Below are 11,658 nucleotides of genomic sequence, written 5' to 3' on the forward strand. Positions count from 1 at the left end.
AAATTAATATATCATTTTCTCTCTCTAAAAGCTATCATATTCAATTGCTAGGTTTGAGGGCAACCCAAAAGGATGGTGCTACTATCAATTCAAGTTTATATCAATTATAGTTATGGACTTAAACACTTAATCCAATACTCCACCACCCACAACCACTTCCCCATCTCTTCCACTCAAGACACTAGCATCATCTAATCGACGTTGCCACCAACTCATGCGCCATCAAACATGGTAGATTTGGTAACCATGAGGACCAACCTCATCAATTTTTAAATACTTGGACCCAAACTGTAGATTGGTGTCAACCACTCAAGTAAATTATCTTTTAAAATTTTGTTAAGAACTCATATTTAGTAAGGTAATTTGCTATAAAAAGAAGTATTTTATATGTAACAATCGTAAAAAGTTGTTTATACATATGTTTATGTAAGTGTGACACTTATGTGCATGTAATTCAAATAAAAAATGGTCCTAATTTGCGTGCAAGTCAAGAAATTATCTATTATAAAATATAAATTAAGGTAAGGCTAAATTTTTAGTTTTCGTTATTTTTTTCCAACGCGTGAGTATCTTATAATGGGAGCCAATATAGAAGAAGAGAGTCGGTCATTTTGGTGATAAGCTCTCGAACAACACAACAACAACAATAACAACGGACCTTGGAATCCCATTGAAATGGATTAGGGGAGGTAGATGTCGACACTCCATAATCTTGCCTCCAAAAAATGTAGAGCAACTATGTTACTTGGATGACCCACGACATGTGTCGCATGTACTTGCAACAAAGGTACACTAAGAAAGTAAATCATAGTTCACAACAATACATGAAATTGAGAAGGTAAAATATAATGCCTAAGGATCTGAGAACCTGCAAAAAGAGACAATCAAAGGGAGTAAGTCAGTGTGAACAATTAAAACCATAAATCAGGAAACAAACATATGTTCAAGAAATATATGTTAATAATACTAAACAAGAAATAAAACAATACTAGGGGCAAAGCTACTCATACGTGTTGTCTCCACACTCTCTTATCGAAGGTCATGTCCTCAAAAAAACCAAGCTTCTCTATGTCTAGCCTCATATTCTCCTTCCATTTTCTTCTAGGTCGTCCTTTTCTCTTTTTACCCTCAGTCAATATAGACTCTACCATCCCCATCATTGATGATGGAAGCCTCTTTAGGACATGTACATACCACCTTAGGCGTCCTTTTAATTTGTCGATGATCTGTGGTACTCCTAACAATTTTTTTATCTAATAAAGGTTATACCACAAGTCCACCTTAAACATCCTCATTTCTGCAACTTTCATTTTTCTCTCATAGTCTTTCTTGGTCAGCTGATGTACAATTTATATACTACCAGTTTTAAATGTATAAACCTAACTTACTTAATTAACTAATTGCAATTAGGTAATGTACCTAGTCAGTTTATATGATAGTTTAGGTAAGTCGGGTGTCGAAAACAAGGAACAATATTTAGCTAATAAAATAACTACCAATAATTAATCTAAATACAATAACTAAATTGGGGGTTTTATCTGATTTTGCAAGTTCAGATTAACATAACTACTTAATTAACTCAAAACTAAGCAAACAATTAACTAAAGAAGATTGTAATTAAGATTATGAAGGCACTTTCGTTTAGCTTTGAATCCCTCTTTTTCCTATGGTTAGTTTCAAAACATGGATTTATACAATTGATTACCAATATAGACATTATTAAGAATCTTGATGCGATCTCCTAATATTTTCACCAATTCATTAACTACTATGAAGTGAACACATAATTGATTATTTAAGATTATTGGGCTATGTAAGATATATCGAAGATAATTATCTATGATCAAGACAAATTACCAAACACTATTATGATCAAATTATGTTCTCTAACACAGTTAAAGTTGTTACTTTTATTACCTAATCTCGATTTGGCCAATCCTAGCTCCAGTAATTTAATGATAAAAAAATAATTAGGTAAACAAGCTCATGCAATTAAATTGATCATTCATCTACACTTAACTTGAATCTAAGCAACAAAGATTAAAACTTTAGAATGTTAGGTATTGATAATTAAACACAAGTTAAACCAACTTCATAAAATCCATGAAAAGAGAAACTAACACATAGTATGAAGGTTCATTTACACTAAACAAAAGCCTAGTGATTTAGCTCCTCATTGCAGAAAATAAACACATAGAAACACATTAAACTAGACATGATTAATCCAATGCAAATCGAATGATTATAAGTTGTTTTCTTCTAATTATCTTCAAAGCTTGATCTCCAAACGAATTCAGAACTTTCAAGGGTTCTCCAGAGGGTTTTAGTCGCATCTCTTATATTAATTCCTAAGCCAACTCCCGAAATTAGACCTAAGGTTCGACATATATATATATATATATATATATATATATATATATATATATATATATATATATATATATATATATATATTCCAAAAATTAGTTGTCACGTCGCGCGAGTTAGGCTCCACGTCGTGGTCATCTCTTAAAACATGTATGCCCCAAGTCTCGAGAAGCTTCTATGTCAGGAAAGTGGTCACGTCGTGGCCTTTAGATTGCCACGTCGTGGCATGCATTCTTTTGCACGCTTCTTCTTTTTTCTTCTATATTGAATGGTAGTTTTAATCTCCAAGTTGTCAACAATCTTCAGTTTTGGTTCTTTTCTTCGAGATTATCCATTTTTTGCTGCAAAATAGAATTTAATTTAATAAGTGTCAAATATCTTTACAATTAACCAAAATATAACTTAAAATGTATTAAAATAATATCTAAAAGTATGTATAAATATGACAATATCATCCGCTAATATTCAAATCTGTATAACATGACAATTTATTGAACATGACTAAAAAAGGTTCAATATGAAAAGACACAATGCCATAATCTATGATTTAATCTTAAGTGTGTCCAATATAATTATGGTGACAAAATAAACAGGTTGAAAATAGTTTCTATTGCAAATAGTATTTAACATATATTTCTCAATATAATTATGGTGACATCATACAATCCTTCATAAATTGATCACTTATTCTAATTCATAAATTGTTCTTTATCTACTTCGTTGTTGAAAATGCATGCATCATAATAGAAGTTGCAACTGACAAAGATATACCACTGTTAGTTTCAAGAAAAGATATATAAATAGATACAAATATACTATATGTAATTATGTATATATGTTTGTTTGTTTAGTATATTGTATTTTGTTGTGTTATGGTTCATGTTTTGTTTATGAATATATTATGTACGTTTTGTTATATCTTAGTGTAACATAAAAACACGTATGTTTTTATCTTCAATCTTTAATTCCAAGGTGGTATTTTGATCAATATTATTGTAAATGGATCAATGATGCCCGTTTTGTAAGAAGATTTGAACAAATGGATGGTTTTTATGTAGACGGTAACTTATATTTGATGATATATAGGAATATTTGAATAAATGTGTGTAAGCATGACATAAAAACACGTATGTTTTTATCTTCAATCTTCAATTCCAAGGTGGTATTTTGATCAGTATTATTGTAAATGGATCAATGATGCCCGTTTTGTAAGAAGATTTGAACAAATGGATGGTTTTTATGTAGACGGTAACTTATATTTGATGATATATAGGAATATTTGAATAAATGTGTGTAAGCATGACATAAAAACACGTATGTTTTTATCTTCAATCTTCAATTCCAAGGTGGTATTTTGATCAGTATTATTGTAAATGGATCAATGATGCCCGTTTTGTAAGAAGACTTGAACAAATGGATGGTTTTTACGCAGACAGTAACTTATATGGGATGATATATAGGTAATATTTGAAGAAATACGTGTAAGATGTATGCTAATAACAATAGTATTTGATATTAATTTTCTTATTTTGGACTTCTATACGACATTGGATATTGCTTAAACCAAAAAGATTCACGACGTACTTTTGTTATGCTATAATATTACAAATTTCGAAACAACCCTCTAGTAAATTGCTACCAGTTGAAATAGCATCAACCACAACCAACTAGTTATACATAAAGCTATAAACTTGACATCGACATTTGCAATAAACAAATCTATATCTTTAATGGTATACTCAATTTTAATTATTCATTGAACTTTCATCATTGATACAATCTTAATATAACCTGTTACATTAAAAAAAAACATATGCAATGAATTCTATCTTTTTTAGGAGTGTTAAGATACATCATAAGATCATACGAGACCGGTATCAAAGTTCTTTAACAAATTTTTAATTTTTACTTTTCTTTCAAAATATGTTCTGAAAAAAGAAAAAAGAAAGATGAATAATTACTTAAGACATTCACAATTTATACCAAACGGTGTGTTAAAGTTTAAACCACTTCCCCAACACCACTAGACATTATAATAAACGAAATTGGATTTTATATAAAACTACTACCACCTTCATACCAAACTAACTAACAATAACCACCTCCACCAAATAATACAATAGCGCTACGCCACCATCACCACTTCACCACGTGAACCTGTCAAACAAGTCCAAAAACCAATCACTAATAAGCACACAGCACAATATGCTTGAGTTAAGTTATCATATGATATCAGATGAGTAACAATAATCTAAGTATCAGATGACTAACTCTTGGTCATCCGATATGAGATGACTGGAGCATAATATATGCTCCGGTCATCCTATATCTAAAATATCGGATGACCAATAATAGTCATCCGATATTAGATAACCGGAGCATAAAACATGCTCCAGTCATCCTATATCTAATATCGGATGACCAATTTATGGTCATCCTATATCTAATATCGGATGACCAATTATGGTCATCCGATATTAGATAACCGGAGCATAAAACATGCTCCGGTTACCTGACATGAGAATAATGAGAATGTAGAGCGTTGAATATTACATCTCTCGTAAATCTCTTTTGCGAGCTGTAAAAACGCTTCTGCTTCTTCGGCCATTTTGGAGACTCTTTCTGCCTCTTTAACAGCTTCTGCTGCAACAAACGATTTGTTTTCCGCTTCTGCGACTTGATACGCAGCAGCAACCGCTGCTTCTTCTAATGTCCCGCCAAGATAACTGTTGACTTGAGATATTCTCGGCCGAATCTCTTTTGGTTTTGAAATCGGACCCTTTGTTCCGTTCACTGACTCCCTTTTAAGTCGATAGCAGTTCTGGACCTAATCACTCACATAAACTGTTCCTTGTCAACAACCAAAATAGCAATCTACTTTCATTCATTCACTCTTCATTATTTTATAACATCTTACTTTCAATCTTTCCTAATGTTTTGCTACTAAGAATTTTACACAAATATAAAGCAAATTCACCTTTTCAAGTTTTTCTTGTGCAACAAGCCTTCTTAGCCTTGAACTTAATAACCTCCTAAAATTTTGTGGCACCTCGTGCCTTTTCTGCATATCACAGAGAATATGATACAATCAGTTAAAATTTTTGGAAATAGTAAAAGATATGAGCTATGAAGCAGTAGAATATAGTATGAAATATGAAGCCTGAAATTACCTCAATGAAACTAACAATTGCACTGGTGTCTGACCCATTTGGATCCTTTAGGGTTGACAATGCTTCATAGATCATTGTATTGTACCTTAATAATGAAGCAAGAATGTCAATTAGCATCATAAGATTTGAAAGACACGTTACATTTTGATAGAAATTGAATTATCAATGTTGCATACTTTGAAGCAGTCTTTCCATCTAACAGACATTTTGAAGAATCATCCATTTGAACATCTGTAGATGCTGGATCAACTACAGCTGCAGCTGAGGAACCAGGAGTCCATGTAATGGCTAAGGGAGCAGCAGTGGCAGGTGAATCTGTGATAGCTTTTGGTTTTGGTGTTCTTGATTTTTCCCTTGGACCTTGCCCATTTGCACTAACACTCATATTCCGCCATTTATCCTGCAAGAAGAAAATGTCATGTAATTGACAGGGATAATCGTATCATAATGAAGAATACACTAATGTCTAAGCTGTAATTGGCTATGAAACAAACTTTTAAGTAGTAATCTATGAATTAACTTGTATACCCACTTCAAATATTCATCAAAGATTTCCTCACAATTTCAAGAATGCATGTCATGTTTGATACCAGCATCCATCAATCAGGTACCAATAGAAGAATTTCAATTGCGGAGATGAAACAGCGGAAGTCGCAAGTTCAAGTTGTCAAGTAGACTTTTGTTGCAAGTTTAACATAATGTTTATGTTTCATATAGCTATGCAAATTTTCTCAAAACTTCAAGAACGGGTGTCAATTTTGAATCCCGAACTTAGTACGTTCAACACTATGTCCAAAATCGAATGTCAAAAGGGGGGAAATTCGTACACAGTCACAAAACTACACAGAACCAAACCAATTGCTACAAGATATTGCCATTTCATTGGAAACAAAGTCATGTGTCGGAATGGCTGTAAATATATAAAGCGATAGACAGTCTGACCTTGAGATCGATATTGGAGCGAGAATATAGGAAGTGGTTGAACTCGGGATCTTTCTGGATGTTCTTCCATTTACCGGTTCCGTGTTTTGCAACGCCGGCGCGTAGAGCTTCTTCCTCCTCCGCCGTCCACTTCTGCTTTGGATTCCCCATCGCCGGCTGTAATTATTTTTAGCGGTCTAAAACCCTAAACGTTGATATGATAGAGACTTAGAGAGAACCCAAGGGATAAACCGACTTTTGACTCCAGAAATATTTCATTTAAATAACCTTTGTACACTTTTTTTTTTTTTTTTTTATAATTTTTTTTTTTTATATCGATAACCAAATATATCCAACATATTAACTTGTTACTACTGTTTTAAACGTATGTTATATTAGTTTTAAGTCGATTTTATAAACTAATCATGTCAGTTTTACCAATATGCGCATGACTCTTAATTCCTTAAAACTATTGTTGATTAAAATGTATTATTTTTATTTTTGGATTTAAAATGGCACTTTTGTGGTTGGTTAAAAATACATCACATTTTATAATTTAGACATTCTATATGGTTTTTAATGTATTTTTATTTGTTGAAATTTAATTGTATTTTGAAAAAAAAAAAAAAAAGAACAATTATAAGTAGTGACCTTGAAGCTATAGCTCACTTTTGTTGTATCCTCCCGATGATGATACCAAATTTGATATCAATTATATCAGGTACAAAAGAATGTTCAAGAATTAATGGTAAGCACCGGAAGCTAATACGTGTTTTTGGAACTAGAATCTGTTTGGAGCTATCGATTATAGAATCATAATCAATGTCACCGGTTCCTAAAAAATGGAACTGTCAATGATCAGTCTGCTTTTGGCTCTTATTTCTTTAGAATCGTTATCCGCTAGATACTCGTTGTAGCCGTTTCCTAGATATTATTTTCAAATTTTAATTATATTAATATTACATTCTTGTTATCCATTAGTTTCTGCATAACAGCATTTTCTCTACACTTCATTTTCTACATATTTTTACTTTTTTAGGATAAGTTTTAATGATGGAATTGGAGAGAGGAGATAAAATCGTAGTTCATGCTGATGAAAATCTGAATGATGTTGATGGATAAAGTAGAGAAATCATATTTGCTGGTGTTAAACATCAAGATTTTGGTTTGTTACTTGAAACTTGCAGAAATTGAAGATGATAATCATAAAACCTAGTTTGGGTAATTTGTTACATATTTGAAATAGAATATATATATATATATATATATATATATATATATATATATATATATATATATCTTGTTATAATGAAACATATGAACAAATTATCTAATGGTGTACCCGGATTGGGTCCACATCCGGATAAGACTAAACCTAACACCCCGAAATGGTTACACGGTACGGATAACATTACAATACACGATAGACAAAAACCATGACTAAACATATCCCAAAAAACACACTCTATAAAAGCAAAGTACATATATGGGGAATAAACTAATCATTTGATGTACAAAAGTAAAACTCATCTATGACATGGTTCAAATGAGAGACCGAGTAAAAGGACGATCCTGGCCTACCAAAGGAACTCTGTAAAAGAATAATAAAATCATGATGTAAGGGGTACCCACACTTTCCTATAATCATTAACTTTGTACTCTAGACATGTGTAACACCCGCAGATTCGGGCTAGTAAATTTAGAGATAATAAACGTTAAAAATGATTATTTTAATAGAATATTATTTATGACAAATAATCTTAACAAAAGTTATAGTATATGTGACAAGGATTCTTTACATATAAAAAATATTGAAATCCGACCTCGTATGAAGAAGTTATGTTTTTTCGAAGTTTCGCGATTATAATATATGTGACAAGGATTATGTACATATAAAATGTAACGCCCGGTTCCCGATATATATTTTTAATATAAGTTTTTGCATTTCTACACTGGGACCTGACGAGTTGGAGGCCAACTCATCGACTAGATGCGATTTTTGGACGCAGGTGGAAGAGTCCACTCGTCGATTCGGAAGCCCCGACTCGACGAGTAGACATGTCTGGATGAAACCCTAAATTTGAAGGTTTGTACCCTATTTAAACAACTTAAAGGGTCTTCACTATAGCCTCCATCACCCTCAGACTCTCTTTACTAAACCCTAATCAAATATTGAGTGTCTTTGAAGCTTGAGAAGAAAGAGGAAGCTTAGCAGATCAAGAGAAAGAAAGTAGAAACAGAGGTTTTGACACATTCCCAATTCATTTGACGTATAAATTTGATACCTTGAATATTCATTTCTTAGATCTCTATTTAGGGCTATTTTTCTACATGTTCTATGTCTTAGCAAAGCCATATTCAGGATTGTGTGTATCAATGTGTCACACCCCCAAACCAGAACGACAGAATCGTTCGAGGGTGGATGACTTCATGTAGTATCATAACAATTGAATACATAGTAAAGAAAGCAATACAACCATCACATATATAATTTAAAAGTTTACATTGTTGAAAGGTACTTGTTTCAAAAGAAATTACAATATGATGTTTAAAATGAAATTAAACTAACATCGTAGCGTTCCTTCTTCAAAAGTTGCAGTTTACCTGTATTACTGAATCCCTGAGAAATACAAGTGGTTTTGAAAGAGTAGATCAACATTTAAGTTGGTGAGTTCATAAGTATTTAGTGATAATGTATATATGAAAAAGAATGAAAATGGTTTGTTCACGTTAAACGTTCCAAGATAATCTCATATTTTCTACATAGTAGATGGTAGTTTGATTTGTTCCAAAATTGTAATGAAATAATGCTTTTCAGACCTAAAATAGTAGTTTTATGTGTAAATCGTTAAGACATTTGAAAAACCCCGTAAATCAATGTGTTTTTAATACTCCATGTGAGTCTTATAACCATGCTATTTGACCAGGATGCCTATATCAACGTTCTTCAGGCGTTGGAAAGTTATGGTGTTTGTCACCTCAGGCCTGCCGGCCTAACTGTAGCTAACAGCTTAGGTGTGGGATTGTCAATCCCATATAGATCTATACACAATTATCATGCTCCCCTACGAGGGATTATGGTATATAATACAGTGTGACATCCCCAAAATCACGGCCAAAAAAGACCGATTTTGTTTATGCTTTATAAAAATCAGAGTACTTCATTTTATAAAAAGGTTGCGGAATTTGTTCCCAGAAAAACATGGTAAATATGTTATTAAAACATTTTCGAAGAAACGTATTTATTTCATTTTAAAACGTTTGGGATGTCATCGTTAATACAAGAACATAAGCATAAACAGAACTTACAATTATTCACACTAGTGGTCTACATCTCTTTAAATCTCTCAGTGTAATGTCACTTCACATCAACACCTGTGATATAAATAAACTGAGTGGGTCAGGTTGGGAAACCTGGTGAGCACATAGGGATTTCAATCCCACAATGTTATACCATATATATAGTTTAAAATTCACAAAATATACAATTTCACCATACATATGTATAAACAACTCTTATCCCACCCCATCGATCCTCGCAACGAGACTATCCATACTCTCGGACCTAAGATTAGTCGTTTTACGTACTCCATACTCTCGGATCAGAAATGAACGAATTTACCAAATCCATACTCTCGGACTAGGGACGAATGACTCATCCATACTCTCGGATTAAAGATGAATGATTATGCCTAATCCATACTCTCGGACTAGGGACAATAGCTAATCCATACTCTCGGATTAACGAATGATTATGCCTAATCCATATTCTTGGACTAGGGACAATGACTATGTCTAATCCATACTCCCGGATAAGTGACATATACTAACTTCTATTCTCTGAGTTTAACTCACTTGTACTCGTAAGAATATACTACCCAATATTCCTCATATTTAATTTAGGTCTACTCTTTATCCTAAATTATCAAATATAATCAGGTATGTTCTTTAACACGAATTTCAAGCAACATCAATTAACTCGCACATAAACATATAATTAATATTTCAATCAATACTTGTATTAAAATCATGTTCATGAAAGGGACTATGCACTCACCTGAGAAGGTGGTGACTCGGTACTCGGACAGCGCTTCGTTTACTTTAAAATAATTTCCTTCGACGAAACCTAGTATTATCACCAATAGATTTTAGTCTATTATTTGCTGAGACTAATTAATAGTCTAGCTATTATTACTATTATATAAGCGTTAAAAAAAATACTTATATAACCCATAATAATAGCCCAAGTATTTATTATATGTTCTTAATAACGTTAATATAATTAAATAAAAACTATATTAAAAATAGTGTAGGCGTAGCTCACTTACAGCGGGTTTTATAGAAAACCAGGCTTTGCTTGGAGCAGCGTTTCCAAGCCGAAAAGCTCTTCTTATCGGAGCCGTCGAGCACTCCGGGGCTTCCGCCTCGTGCTAGGGAGGTTCCCTAGGCTTTTCGAGGGATTTCGGGGCTAGAGAGAGGTTCTAGAGAGAGAGTAAAGAGAAGAAAGAATGGGAAAGGTGTGAAGAAAATGAGGGTGGGAGAGGTGGTATTTATAGGGTGAAAATGGCTGAACTTGGTGCCACATGTCACCATCTAGTGGCAAGACTTGGGGAGAAAGCAATGGCCAAGATTGTGCCACATCACCCATTTTCGCACAACACACTTCCGACTTCTAAAATCCGTAACTTTCACATACGACCTCCGTTTTTGACGTTCTTTATATCCACGCGTAGGTAAAAATAATTTCTACAACTTTCATTTTGACTCCGTCGGCTAATTCTCGACCGATCTTAAATTTAACAGTACGAGGCGTTTAGACTGTTAAATGACCGCGAAGAATTCGTAACTCCTTCATACGGACTCCGTTTTCGTCTGTCTTTTTAACGTTGAGTTCCTATTAATGAGATCTTCAACTCTCATTTATTTCACGTAAGCCAAAAACCGCTCGAACTAAAATTCGAGTTTCGGGTTGTACACTGCTAAGCCGAATCTTAGAAAAATCATAACTTCCTCATACGAAGTCAGATTTGGGCGTTCTTTTTATCGATGCTCTTAGTTTAACATATTCTACAACTTTTGTTTAGATTGCTAAGGCTAAAAAGTCTTCTATCGTAAATTCACTATTTACGTCTTCCGGTGCCGTGCCGGTTTTGCCGTAAAACTTCGGCGGGCCATAACTTCTTCGTTATAACTCGGATTT

The 11,658-nt window shown here is 33.1% G+C and overlaps 1 protein-coding gene and 1 long non-coding RNA gene across 2 annotated transcripts; both read right to left on the reverse strand.

Moving 5' to 3' along the window:
• Positions 1-4,293: 4,293 nt before the first annotated feature.
• On the reverse strand, positions 4,294-6,705 carry LOC144998933 (Homeodomain-like/winged-helix DNA-binding family protein). Its single transcript, XM_078958666.1, has 6 exons — positions 6,480-6,705; positions 5,714-5,937; positions 5,538-5,622; positions 5,345-5,428; positions 4,921-5,194; positions 4,294-4,524 (listed from the first exon to the last, which is right to left on the reverse strand). Exons 1-6 carry the CDS (start codon positions 6,627-6,629, stop codon positions 4,493-4,495), a joined length of 849 nt encoding a protein of 282 aa, XP_078814792.1. The 5' UTR covers positions 6,630-6,705; the 3' UTR covers positions 4,294-4,492.
• A 3,062-nt stretch (positions 6,706-9,767) lies between these two features.
• LOC144998934 (uncharacterized) lies at positions 9,768-10,855 on the reverse strand. Its single transcript, XR_013660475.1, has 3 exons — positions 10,787-10,855; positions 10,516-10,584; positions 9,768-9,833 (listed from the first exon to the last, which is right to left on the reverse strand). It is a non-coding gene; the product is annotated as an uncharacterized LOC144998934 (long non-coding RNA).
• Positions 10,856-11,658: the final 803 nt, after the last annotated feature.

Source organism: Lactuca saligna, chromosome 5 (assembly GCF_052625555.1).
Source record: "Lactuca saligna cultivar CGN05327 chromosome 5, ASM5262555v1, whole genome shotgun sequence".
NCBI classification, from domain to species: domain Eukaryota; kingdom Viridiplantae; phylum Streptophyta; class Magnoliopsida; order Asterales; family Asteraceae; genus Lactuca; species Lactuca saligna.

Bases quoted from the DNA above. Each gene is read 5' to 3' on its own strand.
- LOC144998933 (XM_078958666.1), bottom strand. From the start codon at position 6,629: ATGGGGAATCCAAAGCAGAAGTGGACGGCGGAGGAGGAAGAAGCTCTA. The intron at 5,938-6,479 runs GTCAGACTGTCT...TTCTTCTTGCAG, and splicing joins GCTCCAATATCGATCTCAAG to GATAAATGGCGGAATATGAG. The intron at 4,525-4,920 runs GTAATATTCAAC...CTTGTTTGACAG, and splicing joins AAAAGAGATTTACGAGAGAT to GTTCACGTGGTGAAGTGGTG.